This window comes from Silene latifolia, chromosome Y (assembly GCF_048544455.1).
Source record: "Silene latifolia isolate original U9 population chromosome Y, ASM4854445v1, whole genome shotgun sequence".
In the NCBI taxonomy this organism is placed as follows: Eukaryota; Viridiplantae; Streptophyta; class Magnoliopsida; order Caryophyllales; family Caryophyllaceae; genus Silene; species Silene latifolia.
The window spans coordinates 84,236,746-84,253,366 of NC_133538.1; the positions used below are offsets into that span (position 1 = coordinate 84,236,746).

General features: G+C 39.4%; 1 protein-coding gene and 1 long non-coding RNA gene across 2 annotated transcripts; both read left to right on the top strand.

Moving 5' to 3' along the window:
• Window positions 1–11,165: 11,165 nt before the first annotated feature.
• On the top strand, window positions 11,166–11,649 carry LOC141633813 (uncharacterized). The gene is made up of 3 exons (XR_012538567.1): window positions 11,166–11,251; window positions 11,357–11,473; window positions 11,568–11,649. It is a non-coding gene; the product is annotated as an uncharacterized LOC141633813 (long non-coding RNA).
• A 3,362-nt stretch (window positions 11,650–15,011) lies between these two features.
• On the top strand, window positions 15,012–16,010 carry LOC141628446 (uncharacterized). The gene has a single exon (XM_074441591.1). The coding sequence runs from the start codon at window positions 15,012–15,014 to the stop codon at window positions 16,008–16,010; it is 999 nt and encodes a 332-aa protein (XP_074297692.1).
• The last annotated feature ends 611 nt before the right edge of the window (window positions 16,011–16,621 follow it).

Consider the following 16,621-nt stretch of genomic DNA (forward strand, 5'->3'; position numbering starts at 1 on the left):
GCCGCAATAAGGATTTGTACATAATAGTTGTTATAGAGATTTATATTACTAGAAGGTGAGCCTAGTGTATAATCATCTGGGAGGTCATGGGATGAAGTGGAGCTTGGTTCTCTAGGATTATTAGAAAAAGATGTAATGGATTAAGGAGAAATTGTTGAGTGGGTGGATCTATCGGTGGAGAGTATGAGTGAAAAGTGTAATAAGAAGGATTGTTGATAAGAAATGAATGAAAAATAATGCCATGGGCGAATAGAGTTTGATTTTTGGAATTAATGGGAAGAGAAGGATGATGGTAAGTTGATTGAACGTTAACAAGAATTTGGGGACATGAAAGTCAGGCAACATAAAATTGTGTGATGCTACCATGAGGACATAAGTTAGAGGAGTATATTTATAAATGGAAGGACGACTTGTCAAACCTGAGTTGAGGATTTAAAGGAGTGGGGAAGTTGGTAGAGTGTTTGTACGGTAAGAGGCTATGGTGATGAGGTAGATGATTATATAATCAAGGATAAAGGTTGGATAGTTGTTGAGGTCAATTTTGTTGATGGATTTAATGTTTAAATGTTCGATATTTGGGGTGATAACCAGGAAAGGAAATAAATCGTTATATTTAGAGGTGTTAGTAAAGGAGTAGTTACATGTAAGATGTGGCGCCGTTGTACTACAGTGGTGAAATAAGGAAGTTAGCTGTTCTAAAGAGACTGATCTTGTAGAGACTGATTGGTATGTACAGTTGTGAGGGAGTACAAGATGTGGTTATAGAAGGTGTTTGCTAGTACTTGGGTAAGGACGGTATGGTTACATTTGTCAGGAAGTGGTAGTTATGCGAATGGGAGAATGTGTTAGGAAGAACATACGAGTTGAGCACTGGTGGCAGGTAACCTTGTCAGGTGGTAACTTACGTGATCAGGATTGGCTAGTTAGATTTGTTTATGGGTCTGTGATATGTCTAAATGTTTGTGTGAGGTTCTGACCTCACGAGTAATGGTTGGTATGATAGTCATAAGTCGTAATGTGTTATTTTGTTTAATATGTTGCGTTGTGATTTAGCAAAGCAGTTTTAAGAAAGTCTTTTGGTCAAGGAATTTGTACTGAGTCAGTGTTATGAGATTGTAAAAGTGGTGATGACTATTGATATGGTTGTTGTGCCTCGAGTGGCGATATGCGCACGGTTATAATAACTGTTGTTTATTTAGTGAAGAGACTAATTTTCGAAAGTATATATATCAGTTATATAGTTTGTTGTTTGTTTGCTGCCGTTTCCTGTCAGTGTCGGTTGGGGCGTATAGACCGTTGTTTTATTTTCCGATGTTTCTTACCAGTGTCGGCATGGTTGTGAGAATATAGTATGATATGAAAGAGAGTTGGGTGTAGTTTTGTTGTTGTCATGGTATAGTAGTATTCTGTTAATGGGACACAGTTGTGAGAGGTTGTTGGAGTACTTTTGATCTTGTTTTAGATGAGGCATTGGTGGACATAGTCGTGGCAAGAGTTTGTGGAGCATGTGTGGTATTGAACTGGAACTAAATGTGGTTTAGCACCTTTTCTTGGGACAGTGAGTACGGAGTTTTGGGACTTAGTATCATGTCAAGTCAAGGGTGAGTTTTGTGGTAATAAAAGAGGTGAACTTGAGAAGCTAATATGAGTGTGTGTAATAATAATGGATCGTGAGAGATGAATGTATAGGTATATAGAAGTATGTCGTTTTGAGGTAATGTGGAGGAGATGGAGTAATGGTAATACTGAGGATTTTATGATATATGTATGTGAGTACAGAATAATTGGAGACATGAGAACTGTTAGAGAAAGAGACCCCTGGATATAGGATTGGTTGTAGGTCTTGAGGTTATAGTGGGAGATCGTTGACATACGGTGGTAATGAGGATTATGGGAGATATAGTAAAGGACCTAGTATTAGTGAGTTACGAGGAGGAGTAGGATGCGACAAGAGGGTTTGATGGTTGTACTTGTTATGGTACCATTGGAAGTTTGAGTGTTGGTATAGAGTAAAGAATGCATTCGTGTTGTGGTTGATTTTATTACAGGTAATGGCAGTGCTCATAGTAGTATGATGTTTAGGAGTGTGAGTAAACTTCGATAGTGTTAATGGATTGTGTGATGATGTTTATGTACGTGAGTAAACTTGGAGGACGAAGTTCGTTTTAAGGGTAGTAGAATGTAACATTCCATTTCGGTGGTTGATCTTGGCTGGTAGATTGTCTTGGTATTGAGTTTGCTTGTGAACGTTATGGAAGTAAGACAGAGTTGGCAACACTTATGTTGTGGGTATCCGATAGTATTATGGAGTTAGTATAGGGAGATTTTGTTGTAGTTAAGACGATACCGTGAGCCTTGTTGTGGAAAGGAGCGTGGTTGGCGGAGTTAGTGTTAGGTGTCCATGTTTTATAGGTTGGGTTGGAATTTCGGGACAAAGTTCTTTTTAAGGGGGGAAAGACTGTAATACTATGGATTTTATAGGCTGGTACTCGACCGAGTATGGCCTACTCGGTCGAGTAAAGTGTGTTGGTATTCTGTTTGGCTACTGCCGAGTATGGGTAATACTCGACCGAGTAGAGGATACTCGGCCGAGTATACTCTATACTCGACCGAGTATCCGGTCTGACGGGTAATATTTTCCGCCGTTTGATTTAGAGATGATTAGGGCGATATAAAATAAGTTGAGCAGTTTCTAATTACATTTTACAAAACCTAAACACTTCTACGACGCTCTAATTCTCTCTAAATCTCTCCCTAAAGTGTGTGTGGTCTTTAGCAAGTACATTCGTTCCTTCGTTTCCTCGTTGGTAATTCTCTTATGCCTTGTAATCAGTTAATAGATTGTCTTTAGGGTTTTGCCCTAATTATTGTTTTGGGTTAATTGGGGATTGTTGATTATAATTGTTGTAGGTGACGATGTGGTATTTGTTATGCATATTGTATGATTGATTGCAGCATAGCGGATTGCGAAAAGGTAGGGTTTCCCTATTATATGATTGATTGCAGCATAGCGGATTGCGAAAAGGTAGGGTTTCCCTACTCAGTTACTGTTAATTGATTTAAGATTGTGTTTGTATTATAATTGTTGTTACCAGCTGATCATCGGAGTATGGGTGTTGTGGTGACGGTGGTGATGTGGTTGTGTTGTGAGGTGGTGGTGTTGTGACAGCTGTGATGCTGTGGTATTGTGATGTGTGTGTTGATTGTGGTGGAGTCACTTGCGGGAATAGCTTCACACCCTAGTTCGCCCTCCGTGGAACCCGTCACGGGAGGGGATGTGCACATTAAGGGACAGGGATTGATTGTCGCTCGTTGATGAGCTGGACTTGGTGGGGATGGGCTGTGGTCTCCCACCGGCGGAGTGGATTACCTGTTGCGATGGGTAATCCGGCAGGGCTGCACACTTCGGTGTGTAGTCAGTTACTGTGGAGGATGATCAGCCGGTTACATTATTTGTTTGTCTTATCTGGATTGAACGGTACTGACCCCGTTGTTGTTTTATAAAACCTGAGGTGATCCATTCGGGGATGGTGAGCAGATTGTGACAGGTAATGCAGATGTTTAGCTATGAGACAGTCATGGGGAGTCATCACTCGAGTCTAGCTTCCGCCGTCAAGAGACTTAGCTTGCATTCTTTGTAGTTGTTAGACCTTTCACAGTTATACTTTGGTTTGGTGTTGGAAACATGTAATCGCTAACTCTTTATACTTTAATAAAGGTTGTTTGGAATTGGTAACTTTGATATACTAACCTCGGGAAACCGAGATGGTAATAGCCTTTCATGCTAGGGTAGTCCTTGGTAAGGTAACTTGGTATGAGGGGGTGTTACAAATACCACCGGTGACGGGCTGCCACCGCATACACAACTACTCTCCCGTCGGCATCGTTGCCTCACATATCCTCCAACGAAGCCCGTCGCAATATCACCTCCATCCCCTTAACCCCCCAAATCCTAACCATCACCCCATATCCAACGAAATCTGTTCGCCACCAGTCCACCAAAGAAATCCCTTTGCCGACACTCAAAAACACCAGATCTATGGTGAATAATGGTGTTAATAACTTTAGGTTAGTTGGTGTTCTACAAGGTAAAAGATGTGGATAGGGCGTAGATGAGGGTCGTGACAGTGATGTGACAGTGGTGGGGTTTATGGTGTAAGTCATCAGGATTCTGGTTATTGGTTTGTGGTATAGGTGGGGGGTATGGGTTTGGTTTGGGAAGGTTGCCTGTTAGTTTTGGGAGGCTAACGAGGTGGCACTAATATGACTCACAAAGGGCAAGGCATTCGTGGTGGCAATCCGTCACATGTGGTGGTGTCAGAGGTGGCTTAGCTTGTGGTGATGGTGGTGGCTGGTGGGGGATGTGGTGGATGATAGAGGTTAATGGGTGAATGTTGTGGGAGGAATGAGTGGTGATGAGTTAATTAATAAGGGCAAAACCGGTAATTTATGTCTTTTTTGTAGATTTGGTATTGCGTATAAAAAAAATGAAGATTTTAAGTATAAGTTTTGAAAGAAAATTATCTTTGGTATAAGATTTGAAAAGGTGAATTATACAATGTATAAGTTATCAATTTACCCTTTAAAAAATAAACGATTAATCTGGCTAAATTATTAATATTGAATTTAAAATATTTTTTTAACAAATTCTATTTAAAAATGGTTCGAAAATGACCGGAGAAACTCATTTTAACCTTATGCTGATCCTAAGTAGAAACTTAACTCGTATGGCCATACTTGTATTATGACCTGACACGTTAACCCTATTTTGTGGCAATAGTTATATGTTCATAGGTAACACATCAGCAACTCTCATATAGGACCGTTTTATATTATATGGTTGATCCAATAGAAGAAGCCCAAACAAAAGCATCCCAACACGAAAACTCAAGAGCTGAGTTTGACGCCAATCCGCATTGATTCGATGTGAATGTTTATATTTGAACGATGATCATTAGTTCATTACCCGCAGATAAGAATAATAGTTGACCCAACCCAAAATAACCCTACCCGACCCGTAATCTGCAAACTTGAAATTAACCAACCCAAATCCGATCTGGTTAACCCGTTTGACAGGTGTACTTGTAGGTAAGACTATCCAAATAACATAGACCCAATAAAATCACTTTAATAAAAATATAAAATAATATTTTTATTTTAATAACCCTTTTTTTTTGGTGACGAGGGAACGCGCAGCCGCTACCTTCGGTGCGCACTGGATAAATTACATATTAAAATATGTTAACTTTCATTATAAGATATGAAATTATCAAAAAATAATCGTCAGGTTAATCTATCAATATCTTTTGTTTAGGTTTTTTTTATTAAGTCAGTCTTATATTATAAGATCTTATGCTATTATACGGCCTTATATGATAGTTGATGCGTTGATGGTAACCCATACTTTCAAATAAAATAAACATTAGACTAATAAAATGAGATACATAACGATGGGCAACTAACAATCAGAGCTTGGGCCAAAATTTGTTGGCCCGTACGTATTACAAACCCTATTGAACTCGTATTTAAAAATACCCCAAAGAAACACTCATTTACCCATCACTACTCCTAGTCTTCGCGGTTTAAACTCTCACCCAAACCCTCTCAATCTCACCCTAACACCTTTTATTTGATAATATTGATGATGATCAATTGATCATCACTCTCCTATTACCTTTTGAATTGGGTTTGAATCTATCACCACTCCTAATCCTCACTGTCTAAACAAAACACAAATGCATTGCCCTTCATTATTTTTATAATATATTCAAGTAACAAAACATAAATACATTGACCTTTATTATTTTTACAATAAATTCAAGCACATGCAGAAAAAACTGATAGTTATGCCCAAGCTTTTTATTTCAAAGGTTGATAAATTTGTTTTTAAGGATTTTGTGATTTATTTTAGAATATTTTTTTATTTTATTATTTACAGTTTGGATCGAGAAATAGGATTACGCATCTGAGGTAGTACCTCAAACCTTTTAGTTTTTGAGCATATACACATTTTTTTGAGCATATTACCATTTATAAATATAGTTTTTGAGCAATATTATATTTTTTTAGTGTAATGTTTTAGTAAATGTGCTCAAAAATTTTAAACTAAAGCAGAACTCAAAAACTTTAAAATAAAACTCAGAAAATAAACAATAAGAGGTACTACCTCAGATGTATAGTCTATGAACTGGTTTGGATCGGAGATTTCCACCAGTTGCTTTTTAGTCAATTTTTACTCTTCTTAAGTGTTTTTTTTTTCTTTTAAAAAAATAAAGTAAAATATCTCATCGTCTCTTGAACAATTTTCTATATTAATTTGGTTAATTGTCTGTCTATTTACTGTGTGAATTTGGTTAATTGTATTTTTTTTGTAATTAATAAGTAATGGCAAATAATTAGACCATATTTCTGATCAATTCTTATATCTGTATTTATAAATTTCTAAAAGTTCATTTTATTTTAGTTTAAGTATAAATTTGTAGATTGTATTATTTCAGTTGTTGATAATATAATGATTTATGTTTTTAATCTATTTTATTCAAGTTAATTAATGGGACATCTCTGACTAATTATTCGATTTGATTGTTGTACTGAGTATAAAAAAATTGATTTGTGAAAAATTGATAATAGCAGAATGTGGGGTGTAGTGTGGGCCCTTTATTCACTACAAGAATTTCGTTCTCGGGCTACCAAAGTAGGCGACGGAAAAGCAGGGTCGAGAAATTGGCGACGGATAAAAAATTCGGGCGACTGCGTATAGTCGCCAAATTGGCGACTACAGTGTAATAAATTGGCGACCGCTTTTTATAGAATAGCGACCGAATTTAGTCGCTAAATTGGCGACTGCGTGGGGGTCTGTCGCCAATTTCCGTCGCCCGAAAAAAAAACCATATACCAGATTTCCTCCCCCTCTCTCTTACTTTACCAAGTCATAAAAAAAAAGAGAAGAGAACGACTCAAAACCCGACGCCGCGCCACCATTCGTCACCGCTGCCACTTACCGCTGCCGTCGCTGCCGTAAACACCAGCCCACCACCTCGACCCCACCACCGGCGACTACCCAACCACCATACAACCACTAATTTCATTTGAACAAGGTATGAATCTTTGTTTATAATTTCAATTTCTTAGATTAAGTTTAGTTTAATTTGTTTAATTTGTGATTGTAATTAGTTTATTTAGTATATTAGTGTTTAATTTTAAGGTAGATTTAGTTTGGTTAGTATAAATTAATTTTAGTTTAGTTATTATTAGTGTTGTTTGGGGAGATGATGCTTTGCTTGACAAGTGTAAGAAATGTCAAAGGGGTAGATATGAGATAAGTGAGGGAGATATTGTTTTGAAGGGAAAAGGCAAGAAGGGTAATAAGACGGGTCAAAAGAGTAAGAAACCAATATCACAAAACCAATTAATTTATTTTCCTCTTGCTTTAAGACTTCAAATAATGTATGCAACAAAAAACATTGTTGAAAAAATGAGATGGCACAAAGAAAATCCTCGTACACCGGGGAAGATGTGTCATCCGAGTGATGGAGAGGAATGGAAGCGTTTTGATAAGATATACCCTGATTTTGCCGAGGAACCTCGCAATGTTCGACTTGGCCTATGTACGGATGGCTTTGCCCCTTTCACCCAATTTGGTAAACCTTACTCCTGTTGGCCCGTGATGATCACGCCATACAACTTACCACCTTGGTTATGTTTGAAAAGGCAGTTTATCTTCTTGTCGCTAATTATTCCAGGGCCTAGTAACCCAAAAGCCAATTTGGATGTTTATTTACAACCATTGATAGAGGAGTTGAAACATTTGTGGGAAGTTGGTGTGGAAACATATGATGTGTCCTTGAAGCAAAATTTTCAACTAAGAGCGTCACTTTTATGGACCATAAATGATTTTCCCGCCTACGGTATGCTATCTAGATGGTCTACTGCAGGACAAAAGGCATGCCCTTGTTGCATGGATAAGAGTAAAGCATTTTGGCTTCCTAATTCCAAAAAAATAAGTTGGTTTGATTGTCATAGAACCTTCTTATCGGATAGAGATCTAAATAGAAGGAACAAAAAAGCTTTTATTAAAGGTAAAGAGGTGCTTGATGATGCTCCGGATCGGCTACCAGGGGATGAGTTATGGGAATTGATACGTGATTTGCCATCTACTGTTGATGGTACTGAAGAAGAGTTTAAAGAGTTGAAGAAAAATAAGAGCGGTTGGTTTAAAAGAAGCATTTTCTGGGACCTTCCGTATTGGAATATATTGTTACTCGGGCACAACTTGGATGTAATGCACATAGAGGAGAATTTCTTTGAGCAAGTCATTCATACGATTATGGATGTAGAAGGTAAATCCAAGGACACTTTTGCTTAAAGAAAAGAGTTGAACAGATTTTGTGAACGTCCCAAACTACACATTCGTAAGGATGGGTCTAAGCCAAAAGCTATTTTTACTCTTGATAAAGCTCAAAGGAAGGCATTGTGTCCATGATTAGGAAAGTTGAAGTTTCCTGATCGATATGCATCCGATTTCAAACGTTATGTTGATCTTAAGAAACTTAAGTTGCAAGGGTTGAAAAGCCACGATTGTCATGTTTTCATGGAGCGCCTATTACCCGTTGCATTGAAATATCCCCTCCCAACTACCGTGTGGAATGCAGTTACCGAGATTAGTCAATTTTTCCGAGATTTATGCTCTTCAACTATATCGGTTGATGACATGATTCGTCTTGAAGACCAAATTCCAATTATCTTATGTAAACTTGAGATGATCTTCCCTCCTTCATTCTTTAATTCCATGGAGCATTTATCGGTCCATTTGCCTTATGAAGCAAAAGTTGGTGGACCCGTCCAATATAGGTGGATGTATCCATTTGAAAGGTATGTAATAATAATTTACTAGTATTTTAATTATAAATATTATTCATTTATGTATTTTATTCTAATAATAAAGAAGTAACTTCATTTTAATTTACATGTATAGGTTTCTTAATCATTTGAAGAAAAAAATTGGTAATAAGGCTCGGGTTGAAGGTTCTATATGCAATGCGTAATTAACGGAAGAGATTGCAAATTTTTGCTCTCTTTACTTTGAAAAACATATAGAAACCAAAGCAAAGAACTTAAATATTGATAAAGCCGATGAAGTGGACACAAGTGTACCCGAGTTTTTCCAAACTCATGATGATGAAGGGTGTTCATCAAGTGGGGAGACAAGATATTTGGATGACAAAGAATATAATCGTGCTCACCTTTACGTTCTTTCTAATTGTGAAATCTTAGAGCCTTATGAAACACAATTTGTGAACGATTTCATTAAAGAACATCCTAATGTGAGCAAGACTGATGTTTGGAATAAGCATGAGGATCAATTTCCATCATGGTTTCGGAAATATGTTATTGAATGCAATATCCAAGATGATTTGGTAAGGAGTTTAGCCTTAGGTCCTTCACGAAAAGTTAATACTTGGAATCGGTATTCAGTTAATGGATTCAATTTCCATACATTGAATTACGGGAAGAGGAAGGTTAGATGCAATTATGGTGTTACAATTTCCTCCCTTGATGACAATGAATATTACGGCATATTAGAGGATATCCTTGAGTTGTGCTATAATGGGCGTGGACGTGCTTATAAAACAGTGTTATTCAAGTGTGAATGGAAAGATAATTCCATAGCGGGAATGAGAGTCCATGATTGTTACAAACTCGTAGAAGTTAATCATACCCGAACATACATGACTTATGACCCATTTATACTCGCACATCAAGCTCATCAAGTGTATTTTGCTTCTTATCCAAACACGAGTAATGATAAACATCAAAAGCAATGGTGGGCGGTCTATAAGACAAAGGCTAGATCAAAATTTGATACAACATTTTTTCAAGAAGAAATTGTATCAAAATCAGTTTTATCTCCAATTGATGATGAAATCATTCATGAGAATGAGAAAGAAGCGGGAGGGGAGGAGTTGGAAGAAGAGGAAGAAGATAATGTGGAGGGGACAGATGATCACATGGAGATGGAGATGGAGGAGGAGGAGGAGGAGGAGGAGGAGGAGGAGGAGGAGGAGGAGAAGGAGGAGGGTGACGGTGATGACGATGATGACGATGAGGATGATGATGATGAGGATGACAATGAGGATTAGGATAATGAGGTTTTTACATCTTTTTGTTATCAATTTATTTATTATTGTGTTTCCTAGCCATTTTTTATGTTATATATATATATATATATATATATATATATATATATATATATATATATATATATATTTATATATGTTATATTATTTCGTTTTATTTAATTTTAATTAACACTTTCTAACAATTTTATTTGTTGAATTTGTAGTTGTATAATGGCACGTGGTCGTGGTGGTAGACAGCGAGGCGGAGGTAGTGAGGGCCGTAGTACGCAGCAGGAGGAGGAGGAGGAGGAGGAGACCACTGAGGTCGAGCAGTCCATAGAGGATGACACTGAGGAGGAGGAGGAGGAGGTCGAGCATGGGATCCCTGTTACATACACCGAGGATAGCAAGATCATTATTGACATTAGGGGTCTTTGGTAAGAATTTCTCTTTATTTATTTTTTTTATTAGTAGTTGATTTATTTTTAATATGAACATTTTTAATTCTTATTTAACATGTATAATTTCAGGTTTAATTCCAAGTATGTAGTTCAGGGAGTCACTGCTAGCACTCAGTAAAAGATGACCAGGGGTATTACTTGTTGGTCAGATGCAAGCGAAGAAGAGAAGGAGGGATGGTTCAATAACTTCCGGGTATATATATTTTTAAATAATTTTCGTAAATGTATTCTAATTAATTAGTGATTTGTGTTTTCTAACGATTTTTTTTTTACGTCTAGCAAAACTTTCATTGGCCTAAGGAACAAGAGCGTGCCGTTTGGGAGAGATACAATTACATCGGCAAAAAGAGGCTAAGAGATAACATGTATAAGGTTTCTAAAAGGAAGAAACCCCCTCAGTTTATGGAAGGTATTTAGTTACTTTTGGTGGTTGTATTTAATTAGTTAAATTATCGTCATTTGTTATCTATTTAATTAAATACTAATATTTGACAAAAAAAAATTTTTATAGGAATCGCATATAAAGAACTGATGGAGAAGAGAGATACCCCCGAATTTAAGGAGAAGTCGGCTCGAGCAACGATTAATAAAAGGGGAGGGAAGAAGGATGCCCACATTGATGCTACGCATTACGGAGGTTCTCAATCATTCTATGACCGAGCAATGTCAAATGTACGTCGTATATTTAATTTTATATATAAGTTAGATTATGTTTGAGATTACATTTAAAGTATTAAGTAGTCTTTATAATTTAACCTTTTTTTTTATTTTCGGAAGGCGGCCAAGAATAAGGGTAAGATGCCTACGGTTCCGGAGCTTTTCTATGAGACGCATACGAAAGAAGGAGCTAAGGGGAAAAGGGTGTGGAATTCGAAGAAGAACGCCAATTTATATGTAAGTATATAATACAATTCCTTTCAAATGTTTTGATTACATATATATTGTTATACAAATATAACATATAATCATTAACGCTTTAATTTTTTAGGCTAAATTTCGACTTCGGAAAGAGAGGAATCCCGACATCTCCGATAATGAGCTTTGGCTTGATTTAGTGGATGGCTTCAATAGGGGGAGGGGGTGTATGGAACCGGAACGGCAGGAGAACTCTTCTATGACCGACCTACTTCGGGAACCCCTCAAAGCCAAACATATATGCCGAGTATCGTGTCTTAACTTCAAACTACACTTGAGACCAAAAGAGAAGAAAGGAAGGCGGAAAGGGAAGCAAGGGAAGCAAGGGAGGCCACAAGGGATGAAGAGGTGAAGAGAATGAAGGAGCAAATGGAGTTGATGACCACTTATTTCTCGTCTTGCAACCCGGGATGGCGTCCACAAAACCAAGACCCTAAAGATCCTTCCGGAGGAGGTGGTAGTGGAGCGGGATCTGCTTTGCCGTGTCATTGACTCAGTTGTTGGTTGTTTATCCTTTTACTTGTCGGATGTTTTAGTTAGATTTATGAGCCTTTTTTATCCTTTGTTTAGTTAGACTTGGACACGAACCATCTTGTTGCGTTGGTTGTAATAACTTGAATTCGGATTTCATTTGTATGAAATGTGACGTTGTTGGCCATCATGTGCGTTGTGTATGCTGTTGTGTTGTAATTTTAATTGCAGGTTCAAATTGTAGCAATTTTGCTCGAGCTAAATGAAAATTTTAGGTCCAATCAATACCAAAATAGCGACTGAAATCGGCTCATTAGCGATCGAAATCAGTCGCTAAAATGGCGACTACAATGGTCCGTCGCCAAATTGGCGACCAAAATAGCGACCACCCCCGTCGCAAACCCCCTGATCATATTTTTCAGTTTTTGCAACATAGCGACGAATTTGGCGACAGATACACATGCGCCGCCAATCTAGCGACCAAAATAGCGACTGAAATCCGTCGCCATTTTGGCGACTAACAGGTACCCGTCGTCATTTTTGCGACTACTTTCCGTCGCTATTTTTGGTCGCTAATTTGGCGACTACACGTTTATCCGTCGCCATTTTAGCGACTGAAATCCGTCGCCCGAGTGAATTTAGGCGATTAAGCGTTGCGACGACCCCTTGGCGACTGATTGTAGTCACCCGAGAGCATTTAGCGACTATTTTCTGTCGCGTAATTCAGTCGCCCGAGAGCAGATTTCTTGTAGTGATTTAAAAAAATAAAAATATGTAGTTTCAAACCACAGTGTGACAACTCAGCACTGTGGTTGTTGCTTTAATAGATAGGATGTGGAAGGAGCATAACGTAGAAGAAGAACACAAAAACTTATGAGAGAGTCTCTCAATAGCATTATCCACACATTATAAACTGGATACTCATGAAATCATGAGGACCAAGTGACCAACTATGTACTGTAGTAGACTAGACCTGCCCAAAATAACGGACTTGACTCCATTGCCGCACGGGTCCAATTTTTCGAGGCTCGTCTCTAGCCGGACAAACCTCCGGCCGTCGTTGATTCAAAGAAACACGGAAAATTCACGCGATATACATTTTGCACGAAATATCCAATTCTTTTATCCAAAAAAATGTTAAGATGTTAGATGCCGTAACTAACTCCTGTTTGGTTTATAAAGTAGATAACTCTTTCTTTTTTCATAAATGTGGGACAACTTTACATGTGCATATTCTGGGTTGACTATTTCTTCACAACTCCTAGAGGTGATCTAAATACGACAGTTTTTTTTTTCCAAATCGTAGTTTTCGGAAAGATGATCGATTTGAAAAAAAATCGTCCCTTTCTAAACTCCAAGGGTACCGCGTGAATTTTCCGAAAGAAAAATGAAACAATCTACCATCATTAACTTAAAATCTTCATCCACAATCTACCATTGTTAATTTAAATTCCTCATCTAAAATATACTTTAATTTTTTTTTCTTTCTGTGTCGAATAAGACTATAAGAGGCAAGGTCGAGTATGATAGAGATAGAGAGAAATCCAAGCCCGTGAACTATTATTATGATAAGTTAGTTAATCGAATTTTAATCTTAGTGCATTCCGGCCAAATCTTTGACTAAACGGTTAATTAGAGAACAATATGTGAAGGAAAATGTTACATCTAGGTTTGCCCCTGATTGACAGGCTTTCAATTATTATTTTCGCATCTTTCAAGGTCCTTTATTCTCTTGTCGTTTTCTTTACATAATGGCAATGCAAACTCTACAAAATAACCTAAATATTAATAGTCTTTTTGAAGAGGATGAGGAGGAGGGTGGTGAGAAAAGAGAGGCGGTTCTCGATTGGGTTGGATAGGCGGAAGAGGGTGGAGAAAAGCATGGATTATGCGTTGTGGGGAGGTTGTGGACGGAGCGAAACATAAATCAGAAAGCCCTAATCGACACAATGATTAGGGCTTGGAAAACGAAGGAGGTAGTTACAGGAGAAGTGATCGATAAACAGAAGAAATTGGTGGTTTTCAAATTTAATTGTGAGGCGGACAAAAAGCGTGTACTAGAGGAGCAGCCATGGCATTTTGAGAGGCATGTGCTTCTACTGGCAGATCTTCGGGAGGATGCGATCCCAACTGAGGTACCTTTATTATTCTCCCCCACCTGGGTTCGTGTCTATAATTTGCCAATTGTTGGTCGACTAAATGTGGAAAACGCAATCAATATTGGAAATACGGTGGGTACATTTGTGGACGTTGATAATTCTGTTAACCCGGAGATCAATAGGTCGATGCGCATTAGGGTTATTGTTGACGTTCGTAAACCACTGCTGGACAAGATTAACCTCAGGGGGAGAGGGGGAAAGGTTTGGACAGTCAGACTAAGTTATGAAGGGTTACCTCTGTTCTGCTATGTGTGTGGAAGGTTGGGTCACGGAGAGAAGGATTGCGGGGAAAGGAAAGGACCAATAGGGGAGGATAGGAAGTATGGGGACTGGCTGAAAGCGTCGCCATGGCGGGTGGTAAGAAGGCCGGATGAAGGTGAGGGAGGGAATGGGAGCTGCGCTAAGAAGTTGTCCTTTGATATGGAAGAAGCTACCAGGGGAGAGGAGGAGGAAGTAGATAGGATGGTGGAGCTGCTGCGTGGGATAAGGCTTAGGAGCAATGGAAAGGTTCAGGGGAGAAGGGGTGAGCAGGAGGAGGAGTTGGTGAAGAGGACAGAGCCGGGGGGTGTGATGTCGAGGAATCTGGGTGGGGGCAATGACATGGAGCTGAAACGAGACGAAAGGAGAGCGGGGGGCACTGATAGTCGAGTTGTGGCTAGGAAATATATTAAAATCAGGAGGGAGAAGGTTGAGAGGAAGAAAGATGGGGTAGAGTGTGACGGAAAAGCTGCTGGTGTAGGGTGTAAGAGAGGTGGTGGAGGAGTCATATGGAATGAGGCCATGGACGAGGAGTGTATAGCAAGGAAGAAAAGGTGTAGTCGAGAGTGTGATGATGATACCTTATCGAAAGTAGCGGTGACTGGCGGAGACCAGCACCGCGAAGAGCAATGAAAATATTAAGCTGGAACTGTCAAGGGTTGGGCAATCCCTTGACAGTTAGCTCCCTCCGGGATCAGTGTTGGAGGGAGAGCCCAAACATTGTCTTCGTTATGGAGACAATGATCAGTGCGAGAGAGTTGGAGAAAATTCGAAATAGCTGTGGTTTTAGTTCAAGCGTTTGTGTAAGTAGTAGAGGTAGGTCGGGTGGGACTGGTTTATGGTGGAGGGATGTGGATGTTAATTTAATATCATATAATAAAAATCACATTCTCGTGGAGGTTCTTGATGCCAACAAAACTCCGGTGTGGCAGGCTGCAGGGGTGTATGGATGGCCGGAAACGAGCAATAAACACAAAACTTGGGATCTCATGAGGAGCATATGTGAGAATAGTCGGGTCCCTATCGTGTTATTTGGCGACTTTAATGAAATTTTGAGTGCCCAGGAGAAAGATGGGGGTGCGGTTCGGAGCGAGAGACAGATGGATGCGTTTAGGGAAGCTATTGACGACTGTGCTCTACATGACCTGGGGTATAGGGGTAATGTCTTCACATGGCAACGGGGACGGGAGACCGAGACGATTGTGAGGGAGAGACTGGACAGAGCTTTAGCGACTATGGAGTGGAGTCACATGTTCCCTAATGCGTTTGTACCGCATTATCCTATATATTCGTCGGATCATGCCGCAATTATTATTCAAGAAGGGATGGGGCAGCCTAGAAACCGTGGACGACGAGGTTTCAAATTCGAACCTTTTTGGGTGGCGGATGAGCAGTGTAGAGGAGTTGTGAGGGAGGCATGGGAGGAGGGGTTTGGGGAGAGTGTTCCTGCTAAGGTGAGCATCTGTGCGGCGAAGCTAACTGACTGGGCGAAAAGGCGGTTTGGTGATGTGAAAAGAAGTATAAGGGAGAGAGAGGAAGACTTGGAGTATTGGCAGCGGCAACCACCGTCAGCTGATATGTTGAGTAAGTGCAGGGATATTGTAAGGGAAGTGGGCACGGAAGTGTGAACTGCGTGACGGGGATAAGAACACAAGTTACTTCCATCACAAGGCAAAACAGCGCAAGAAGAGAAATACCATCGAGGGAATTGAAGACGACGGGGGGAGCTGGTGCACCGGGGATGAGGAGATTACGAAGGTTGTTGAGGGTTATTTTGATGGGCTGTTCAGGACGAGTTATCCGTCACATTTGGAGGAGGTACTGGACTGCATTCCGCGGGTGGTAACGGAGATGATGAACGAAAACCTCGACAAACCTATTCAAGATGAGGAGATTCAAGATGCCCTTTTCGGTATGCATCCACATAAAGCGCCGGGTCCTGACGGTATGCATGCATTATTTTACCAGAAATATTGGGATGTCGTTGGTACGGATCTATGTACGTTTGTTCGTAGTTGGTGGGATGGGGGAGGGGATATCAACCAAATTAACAGAACAAATGTAGTTTTAATCCCCAAGTGTAATGCACCTAAGAAAATTACGGAGTACCGCCCTATTAGCCTTTGCAATGTTGTGTACAAACTCATCTCTAAGACCTTGGCTAATCGACTTAAACCCCTGTTGAATGGGATAATTTCGGAGAACCAAAGCGCTTTTACCCCCGGAAGACTTATTACCG

Coding starts and splice junctions, on each gene's coding strand:
- LOC141628446 (XM_074441591.1), top strand. CDS start 15,012: ATGAAAATATTAAGCTGGAACTGTCAAGGGTTGGGCAATCCCTTGACA.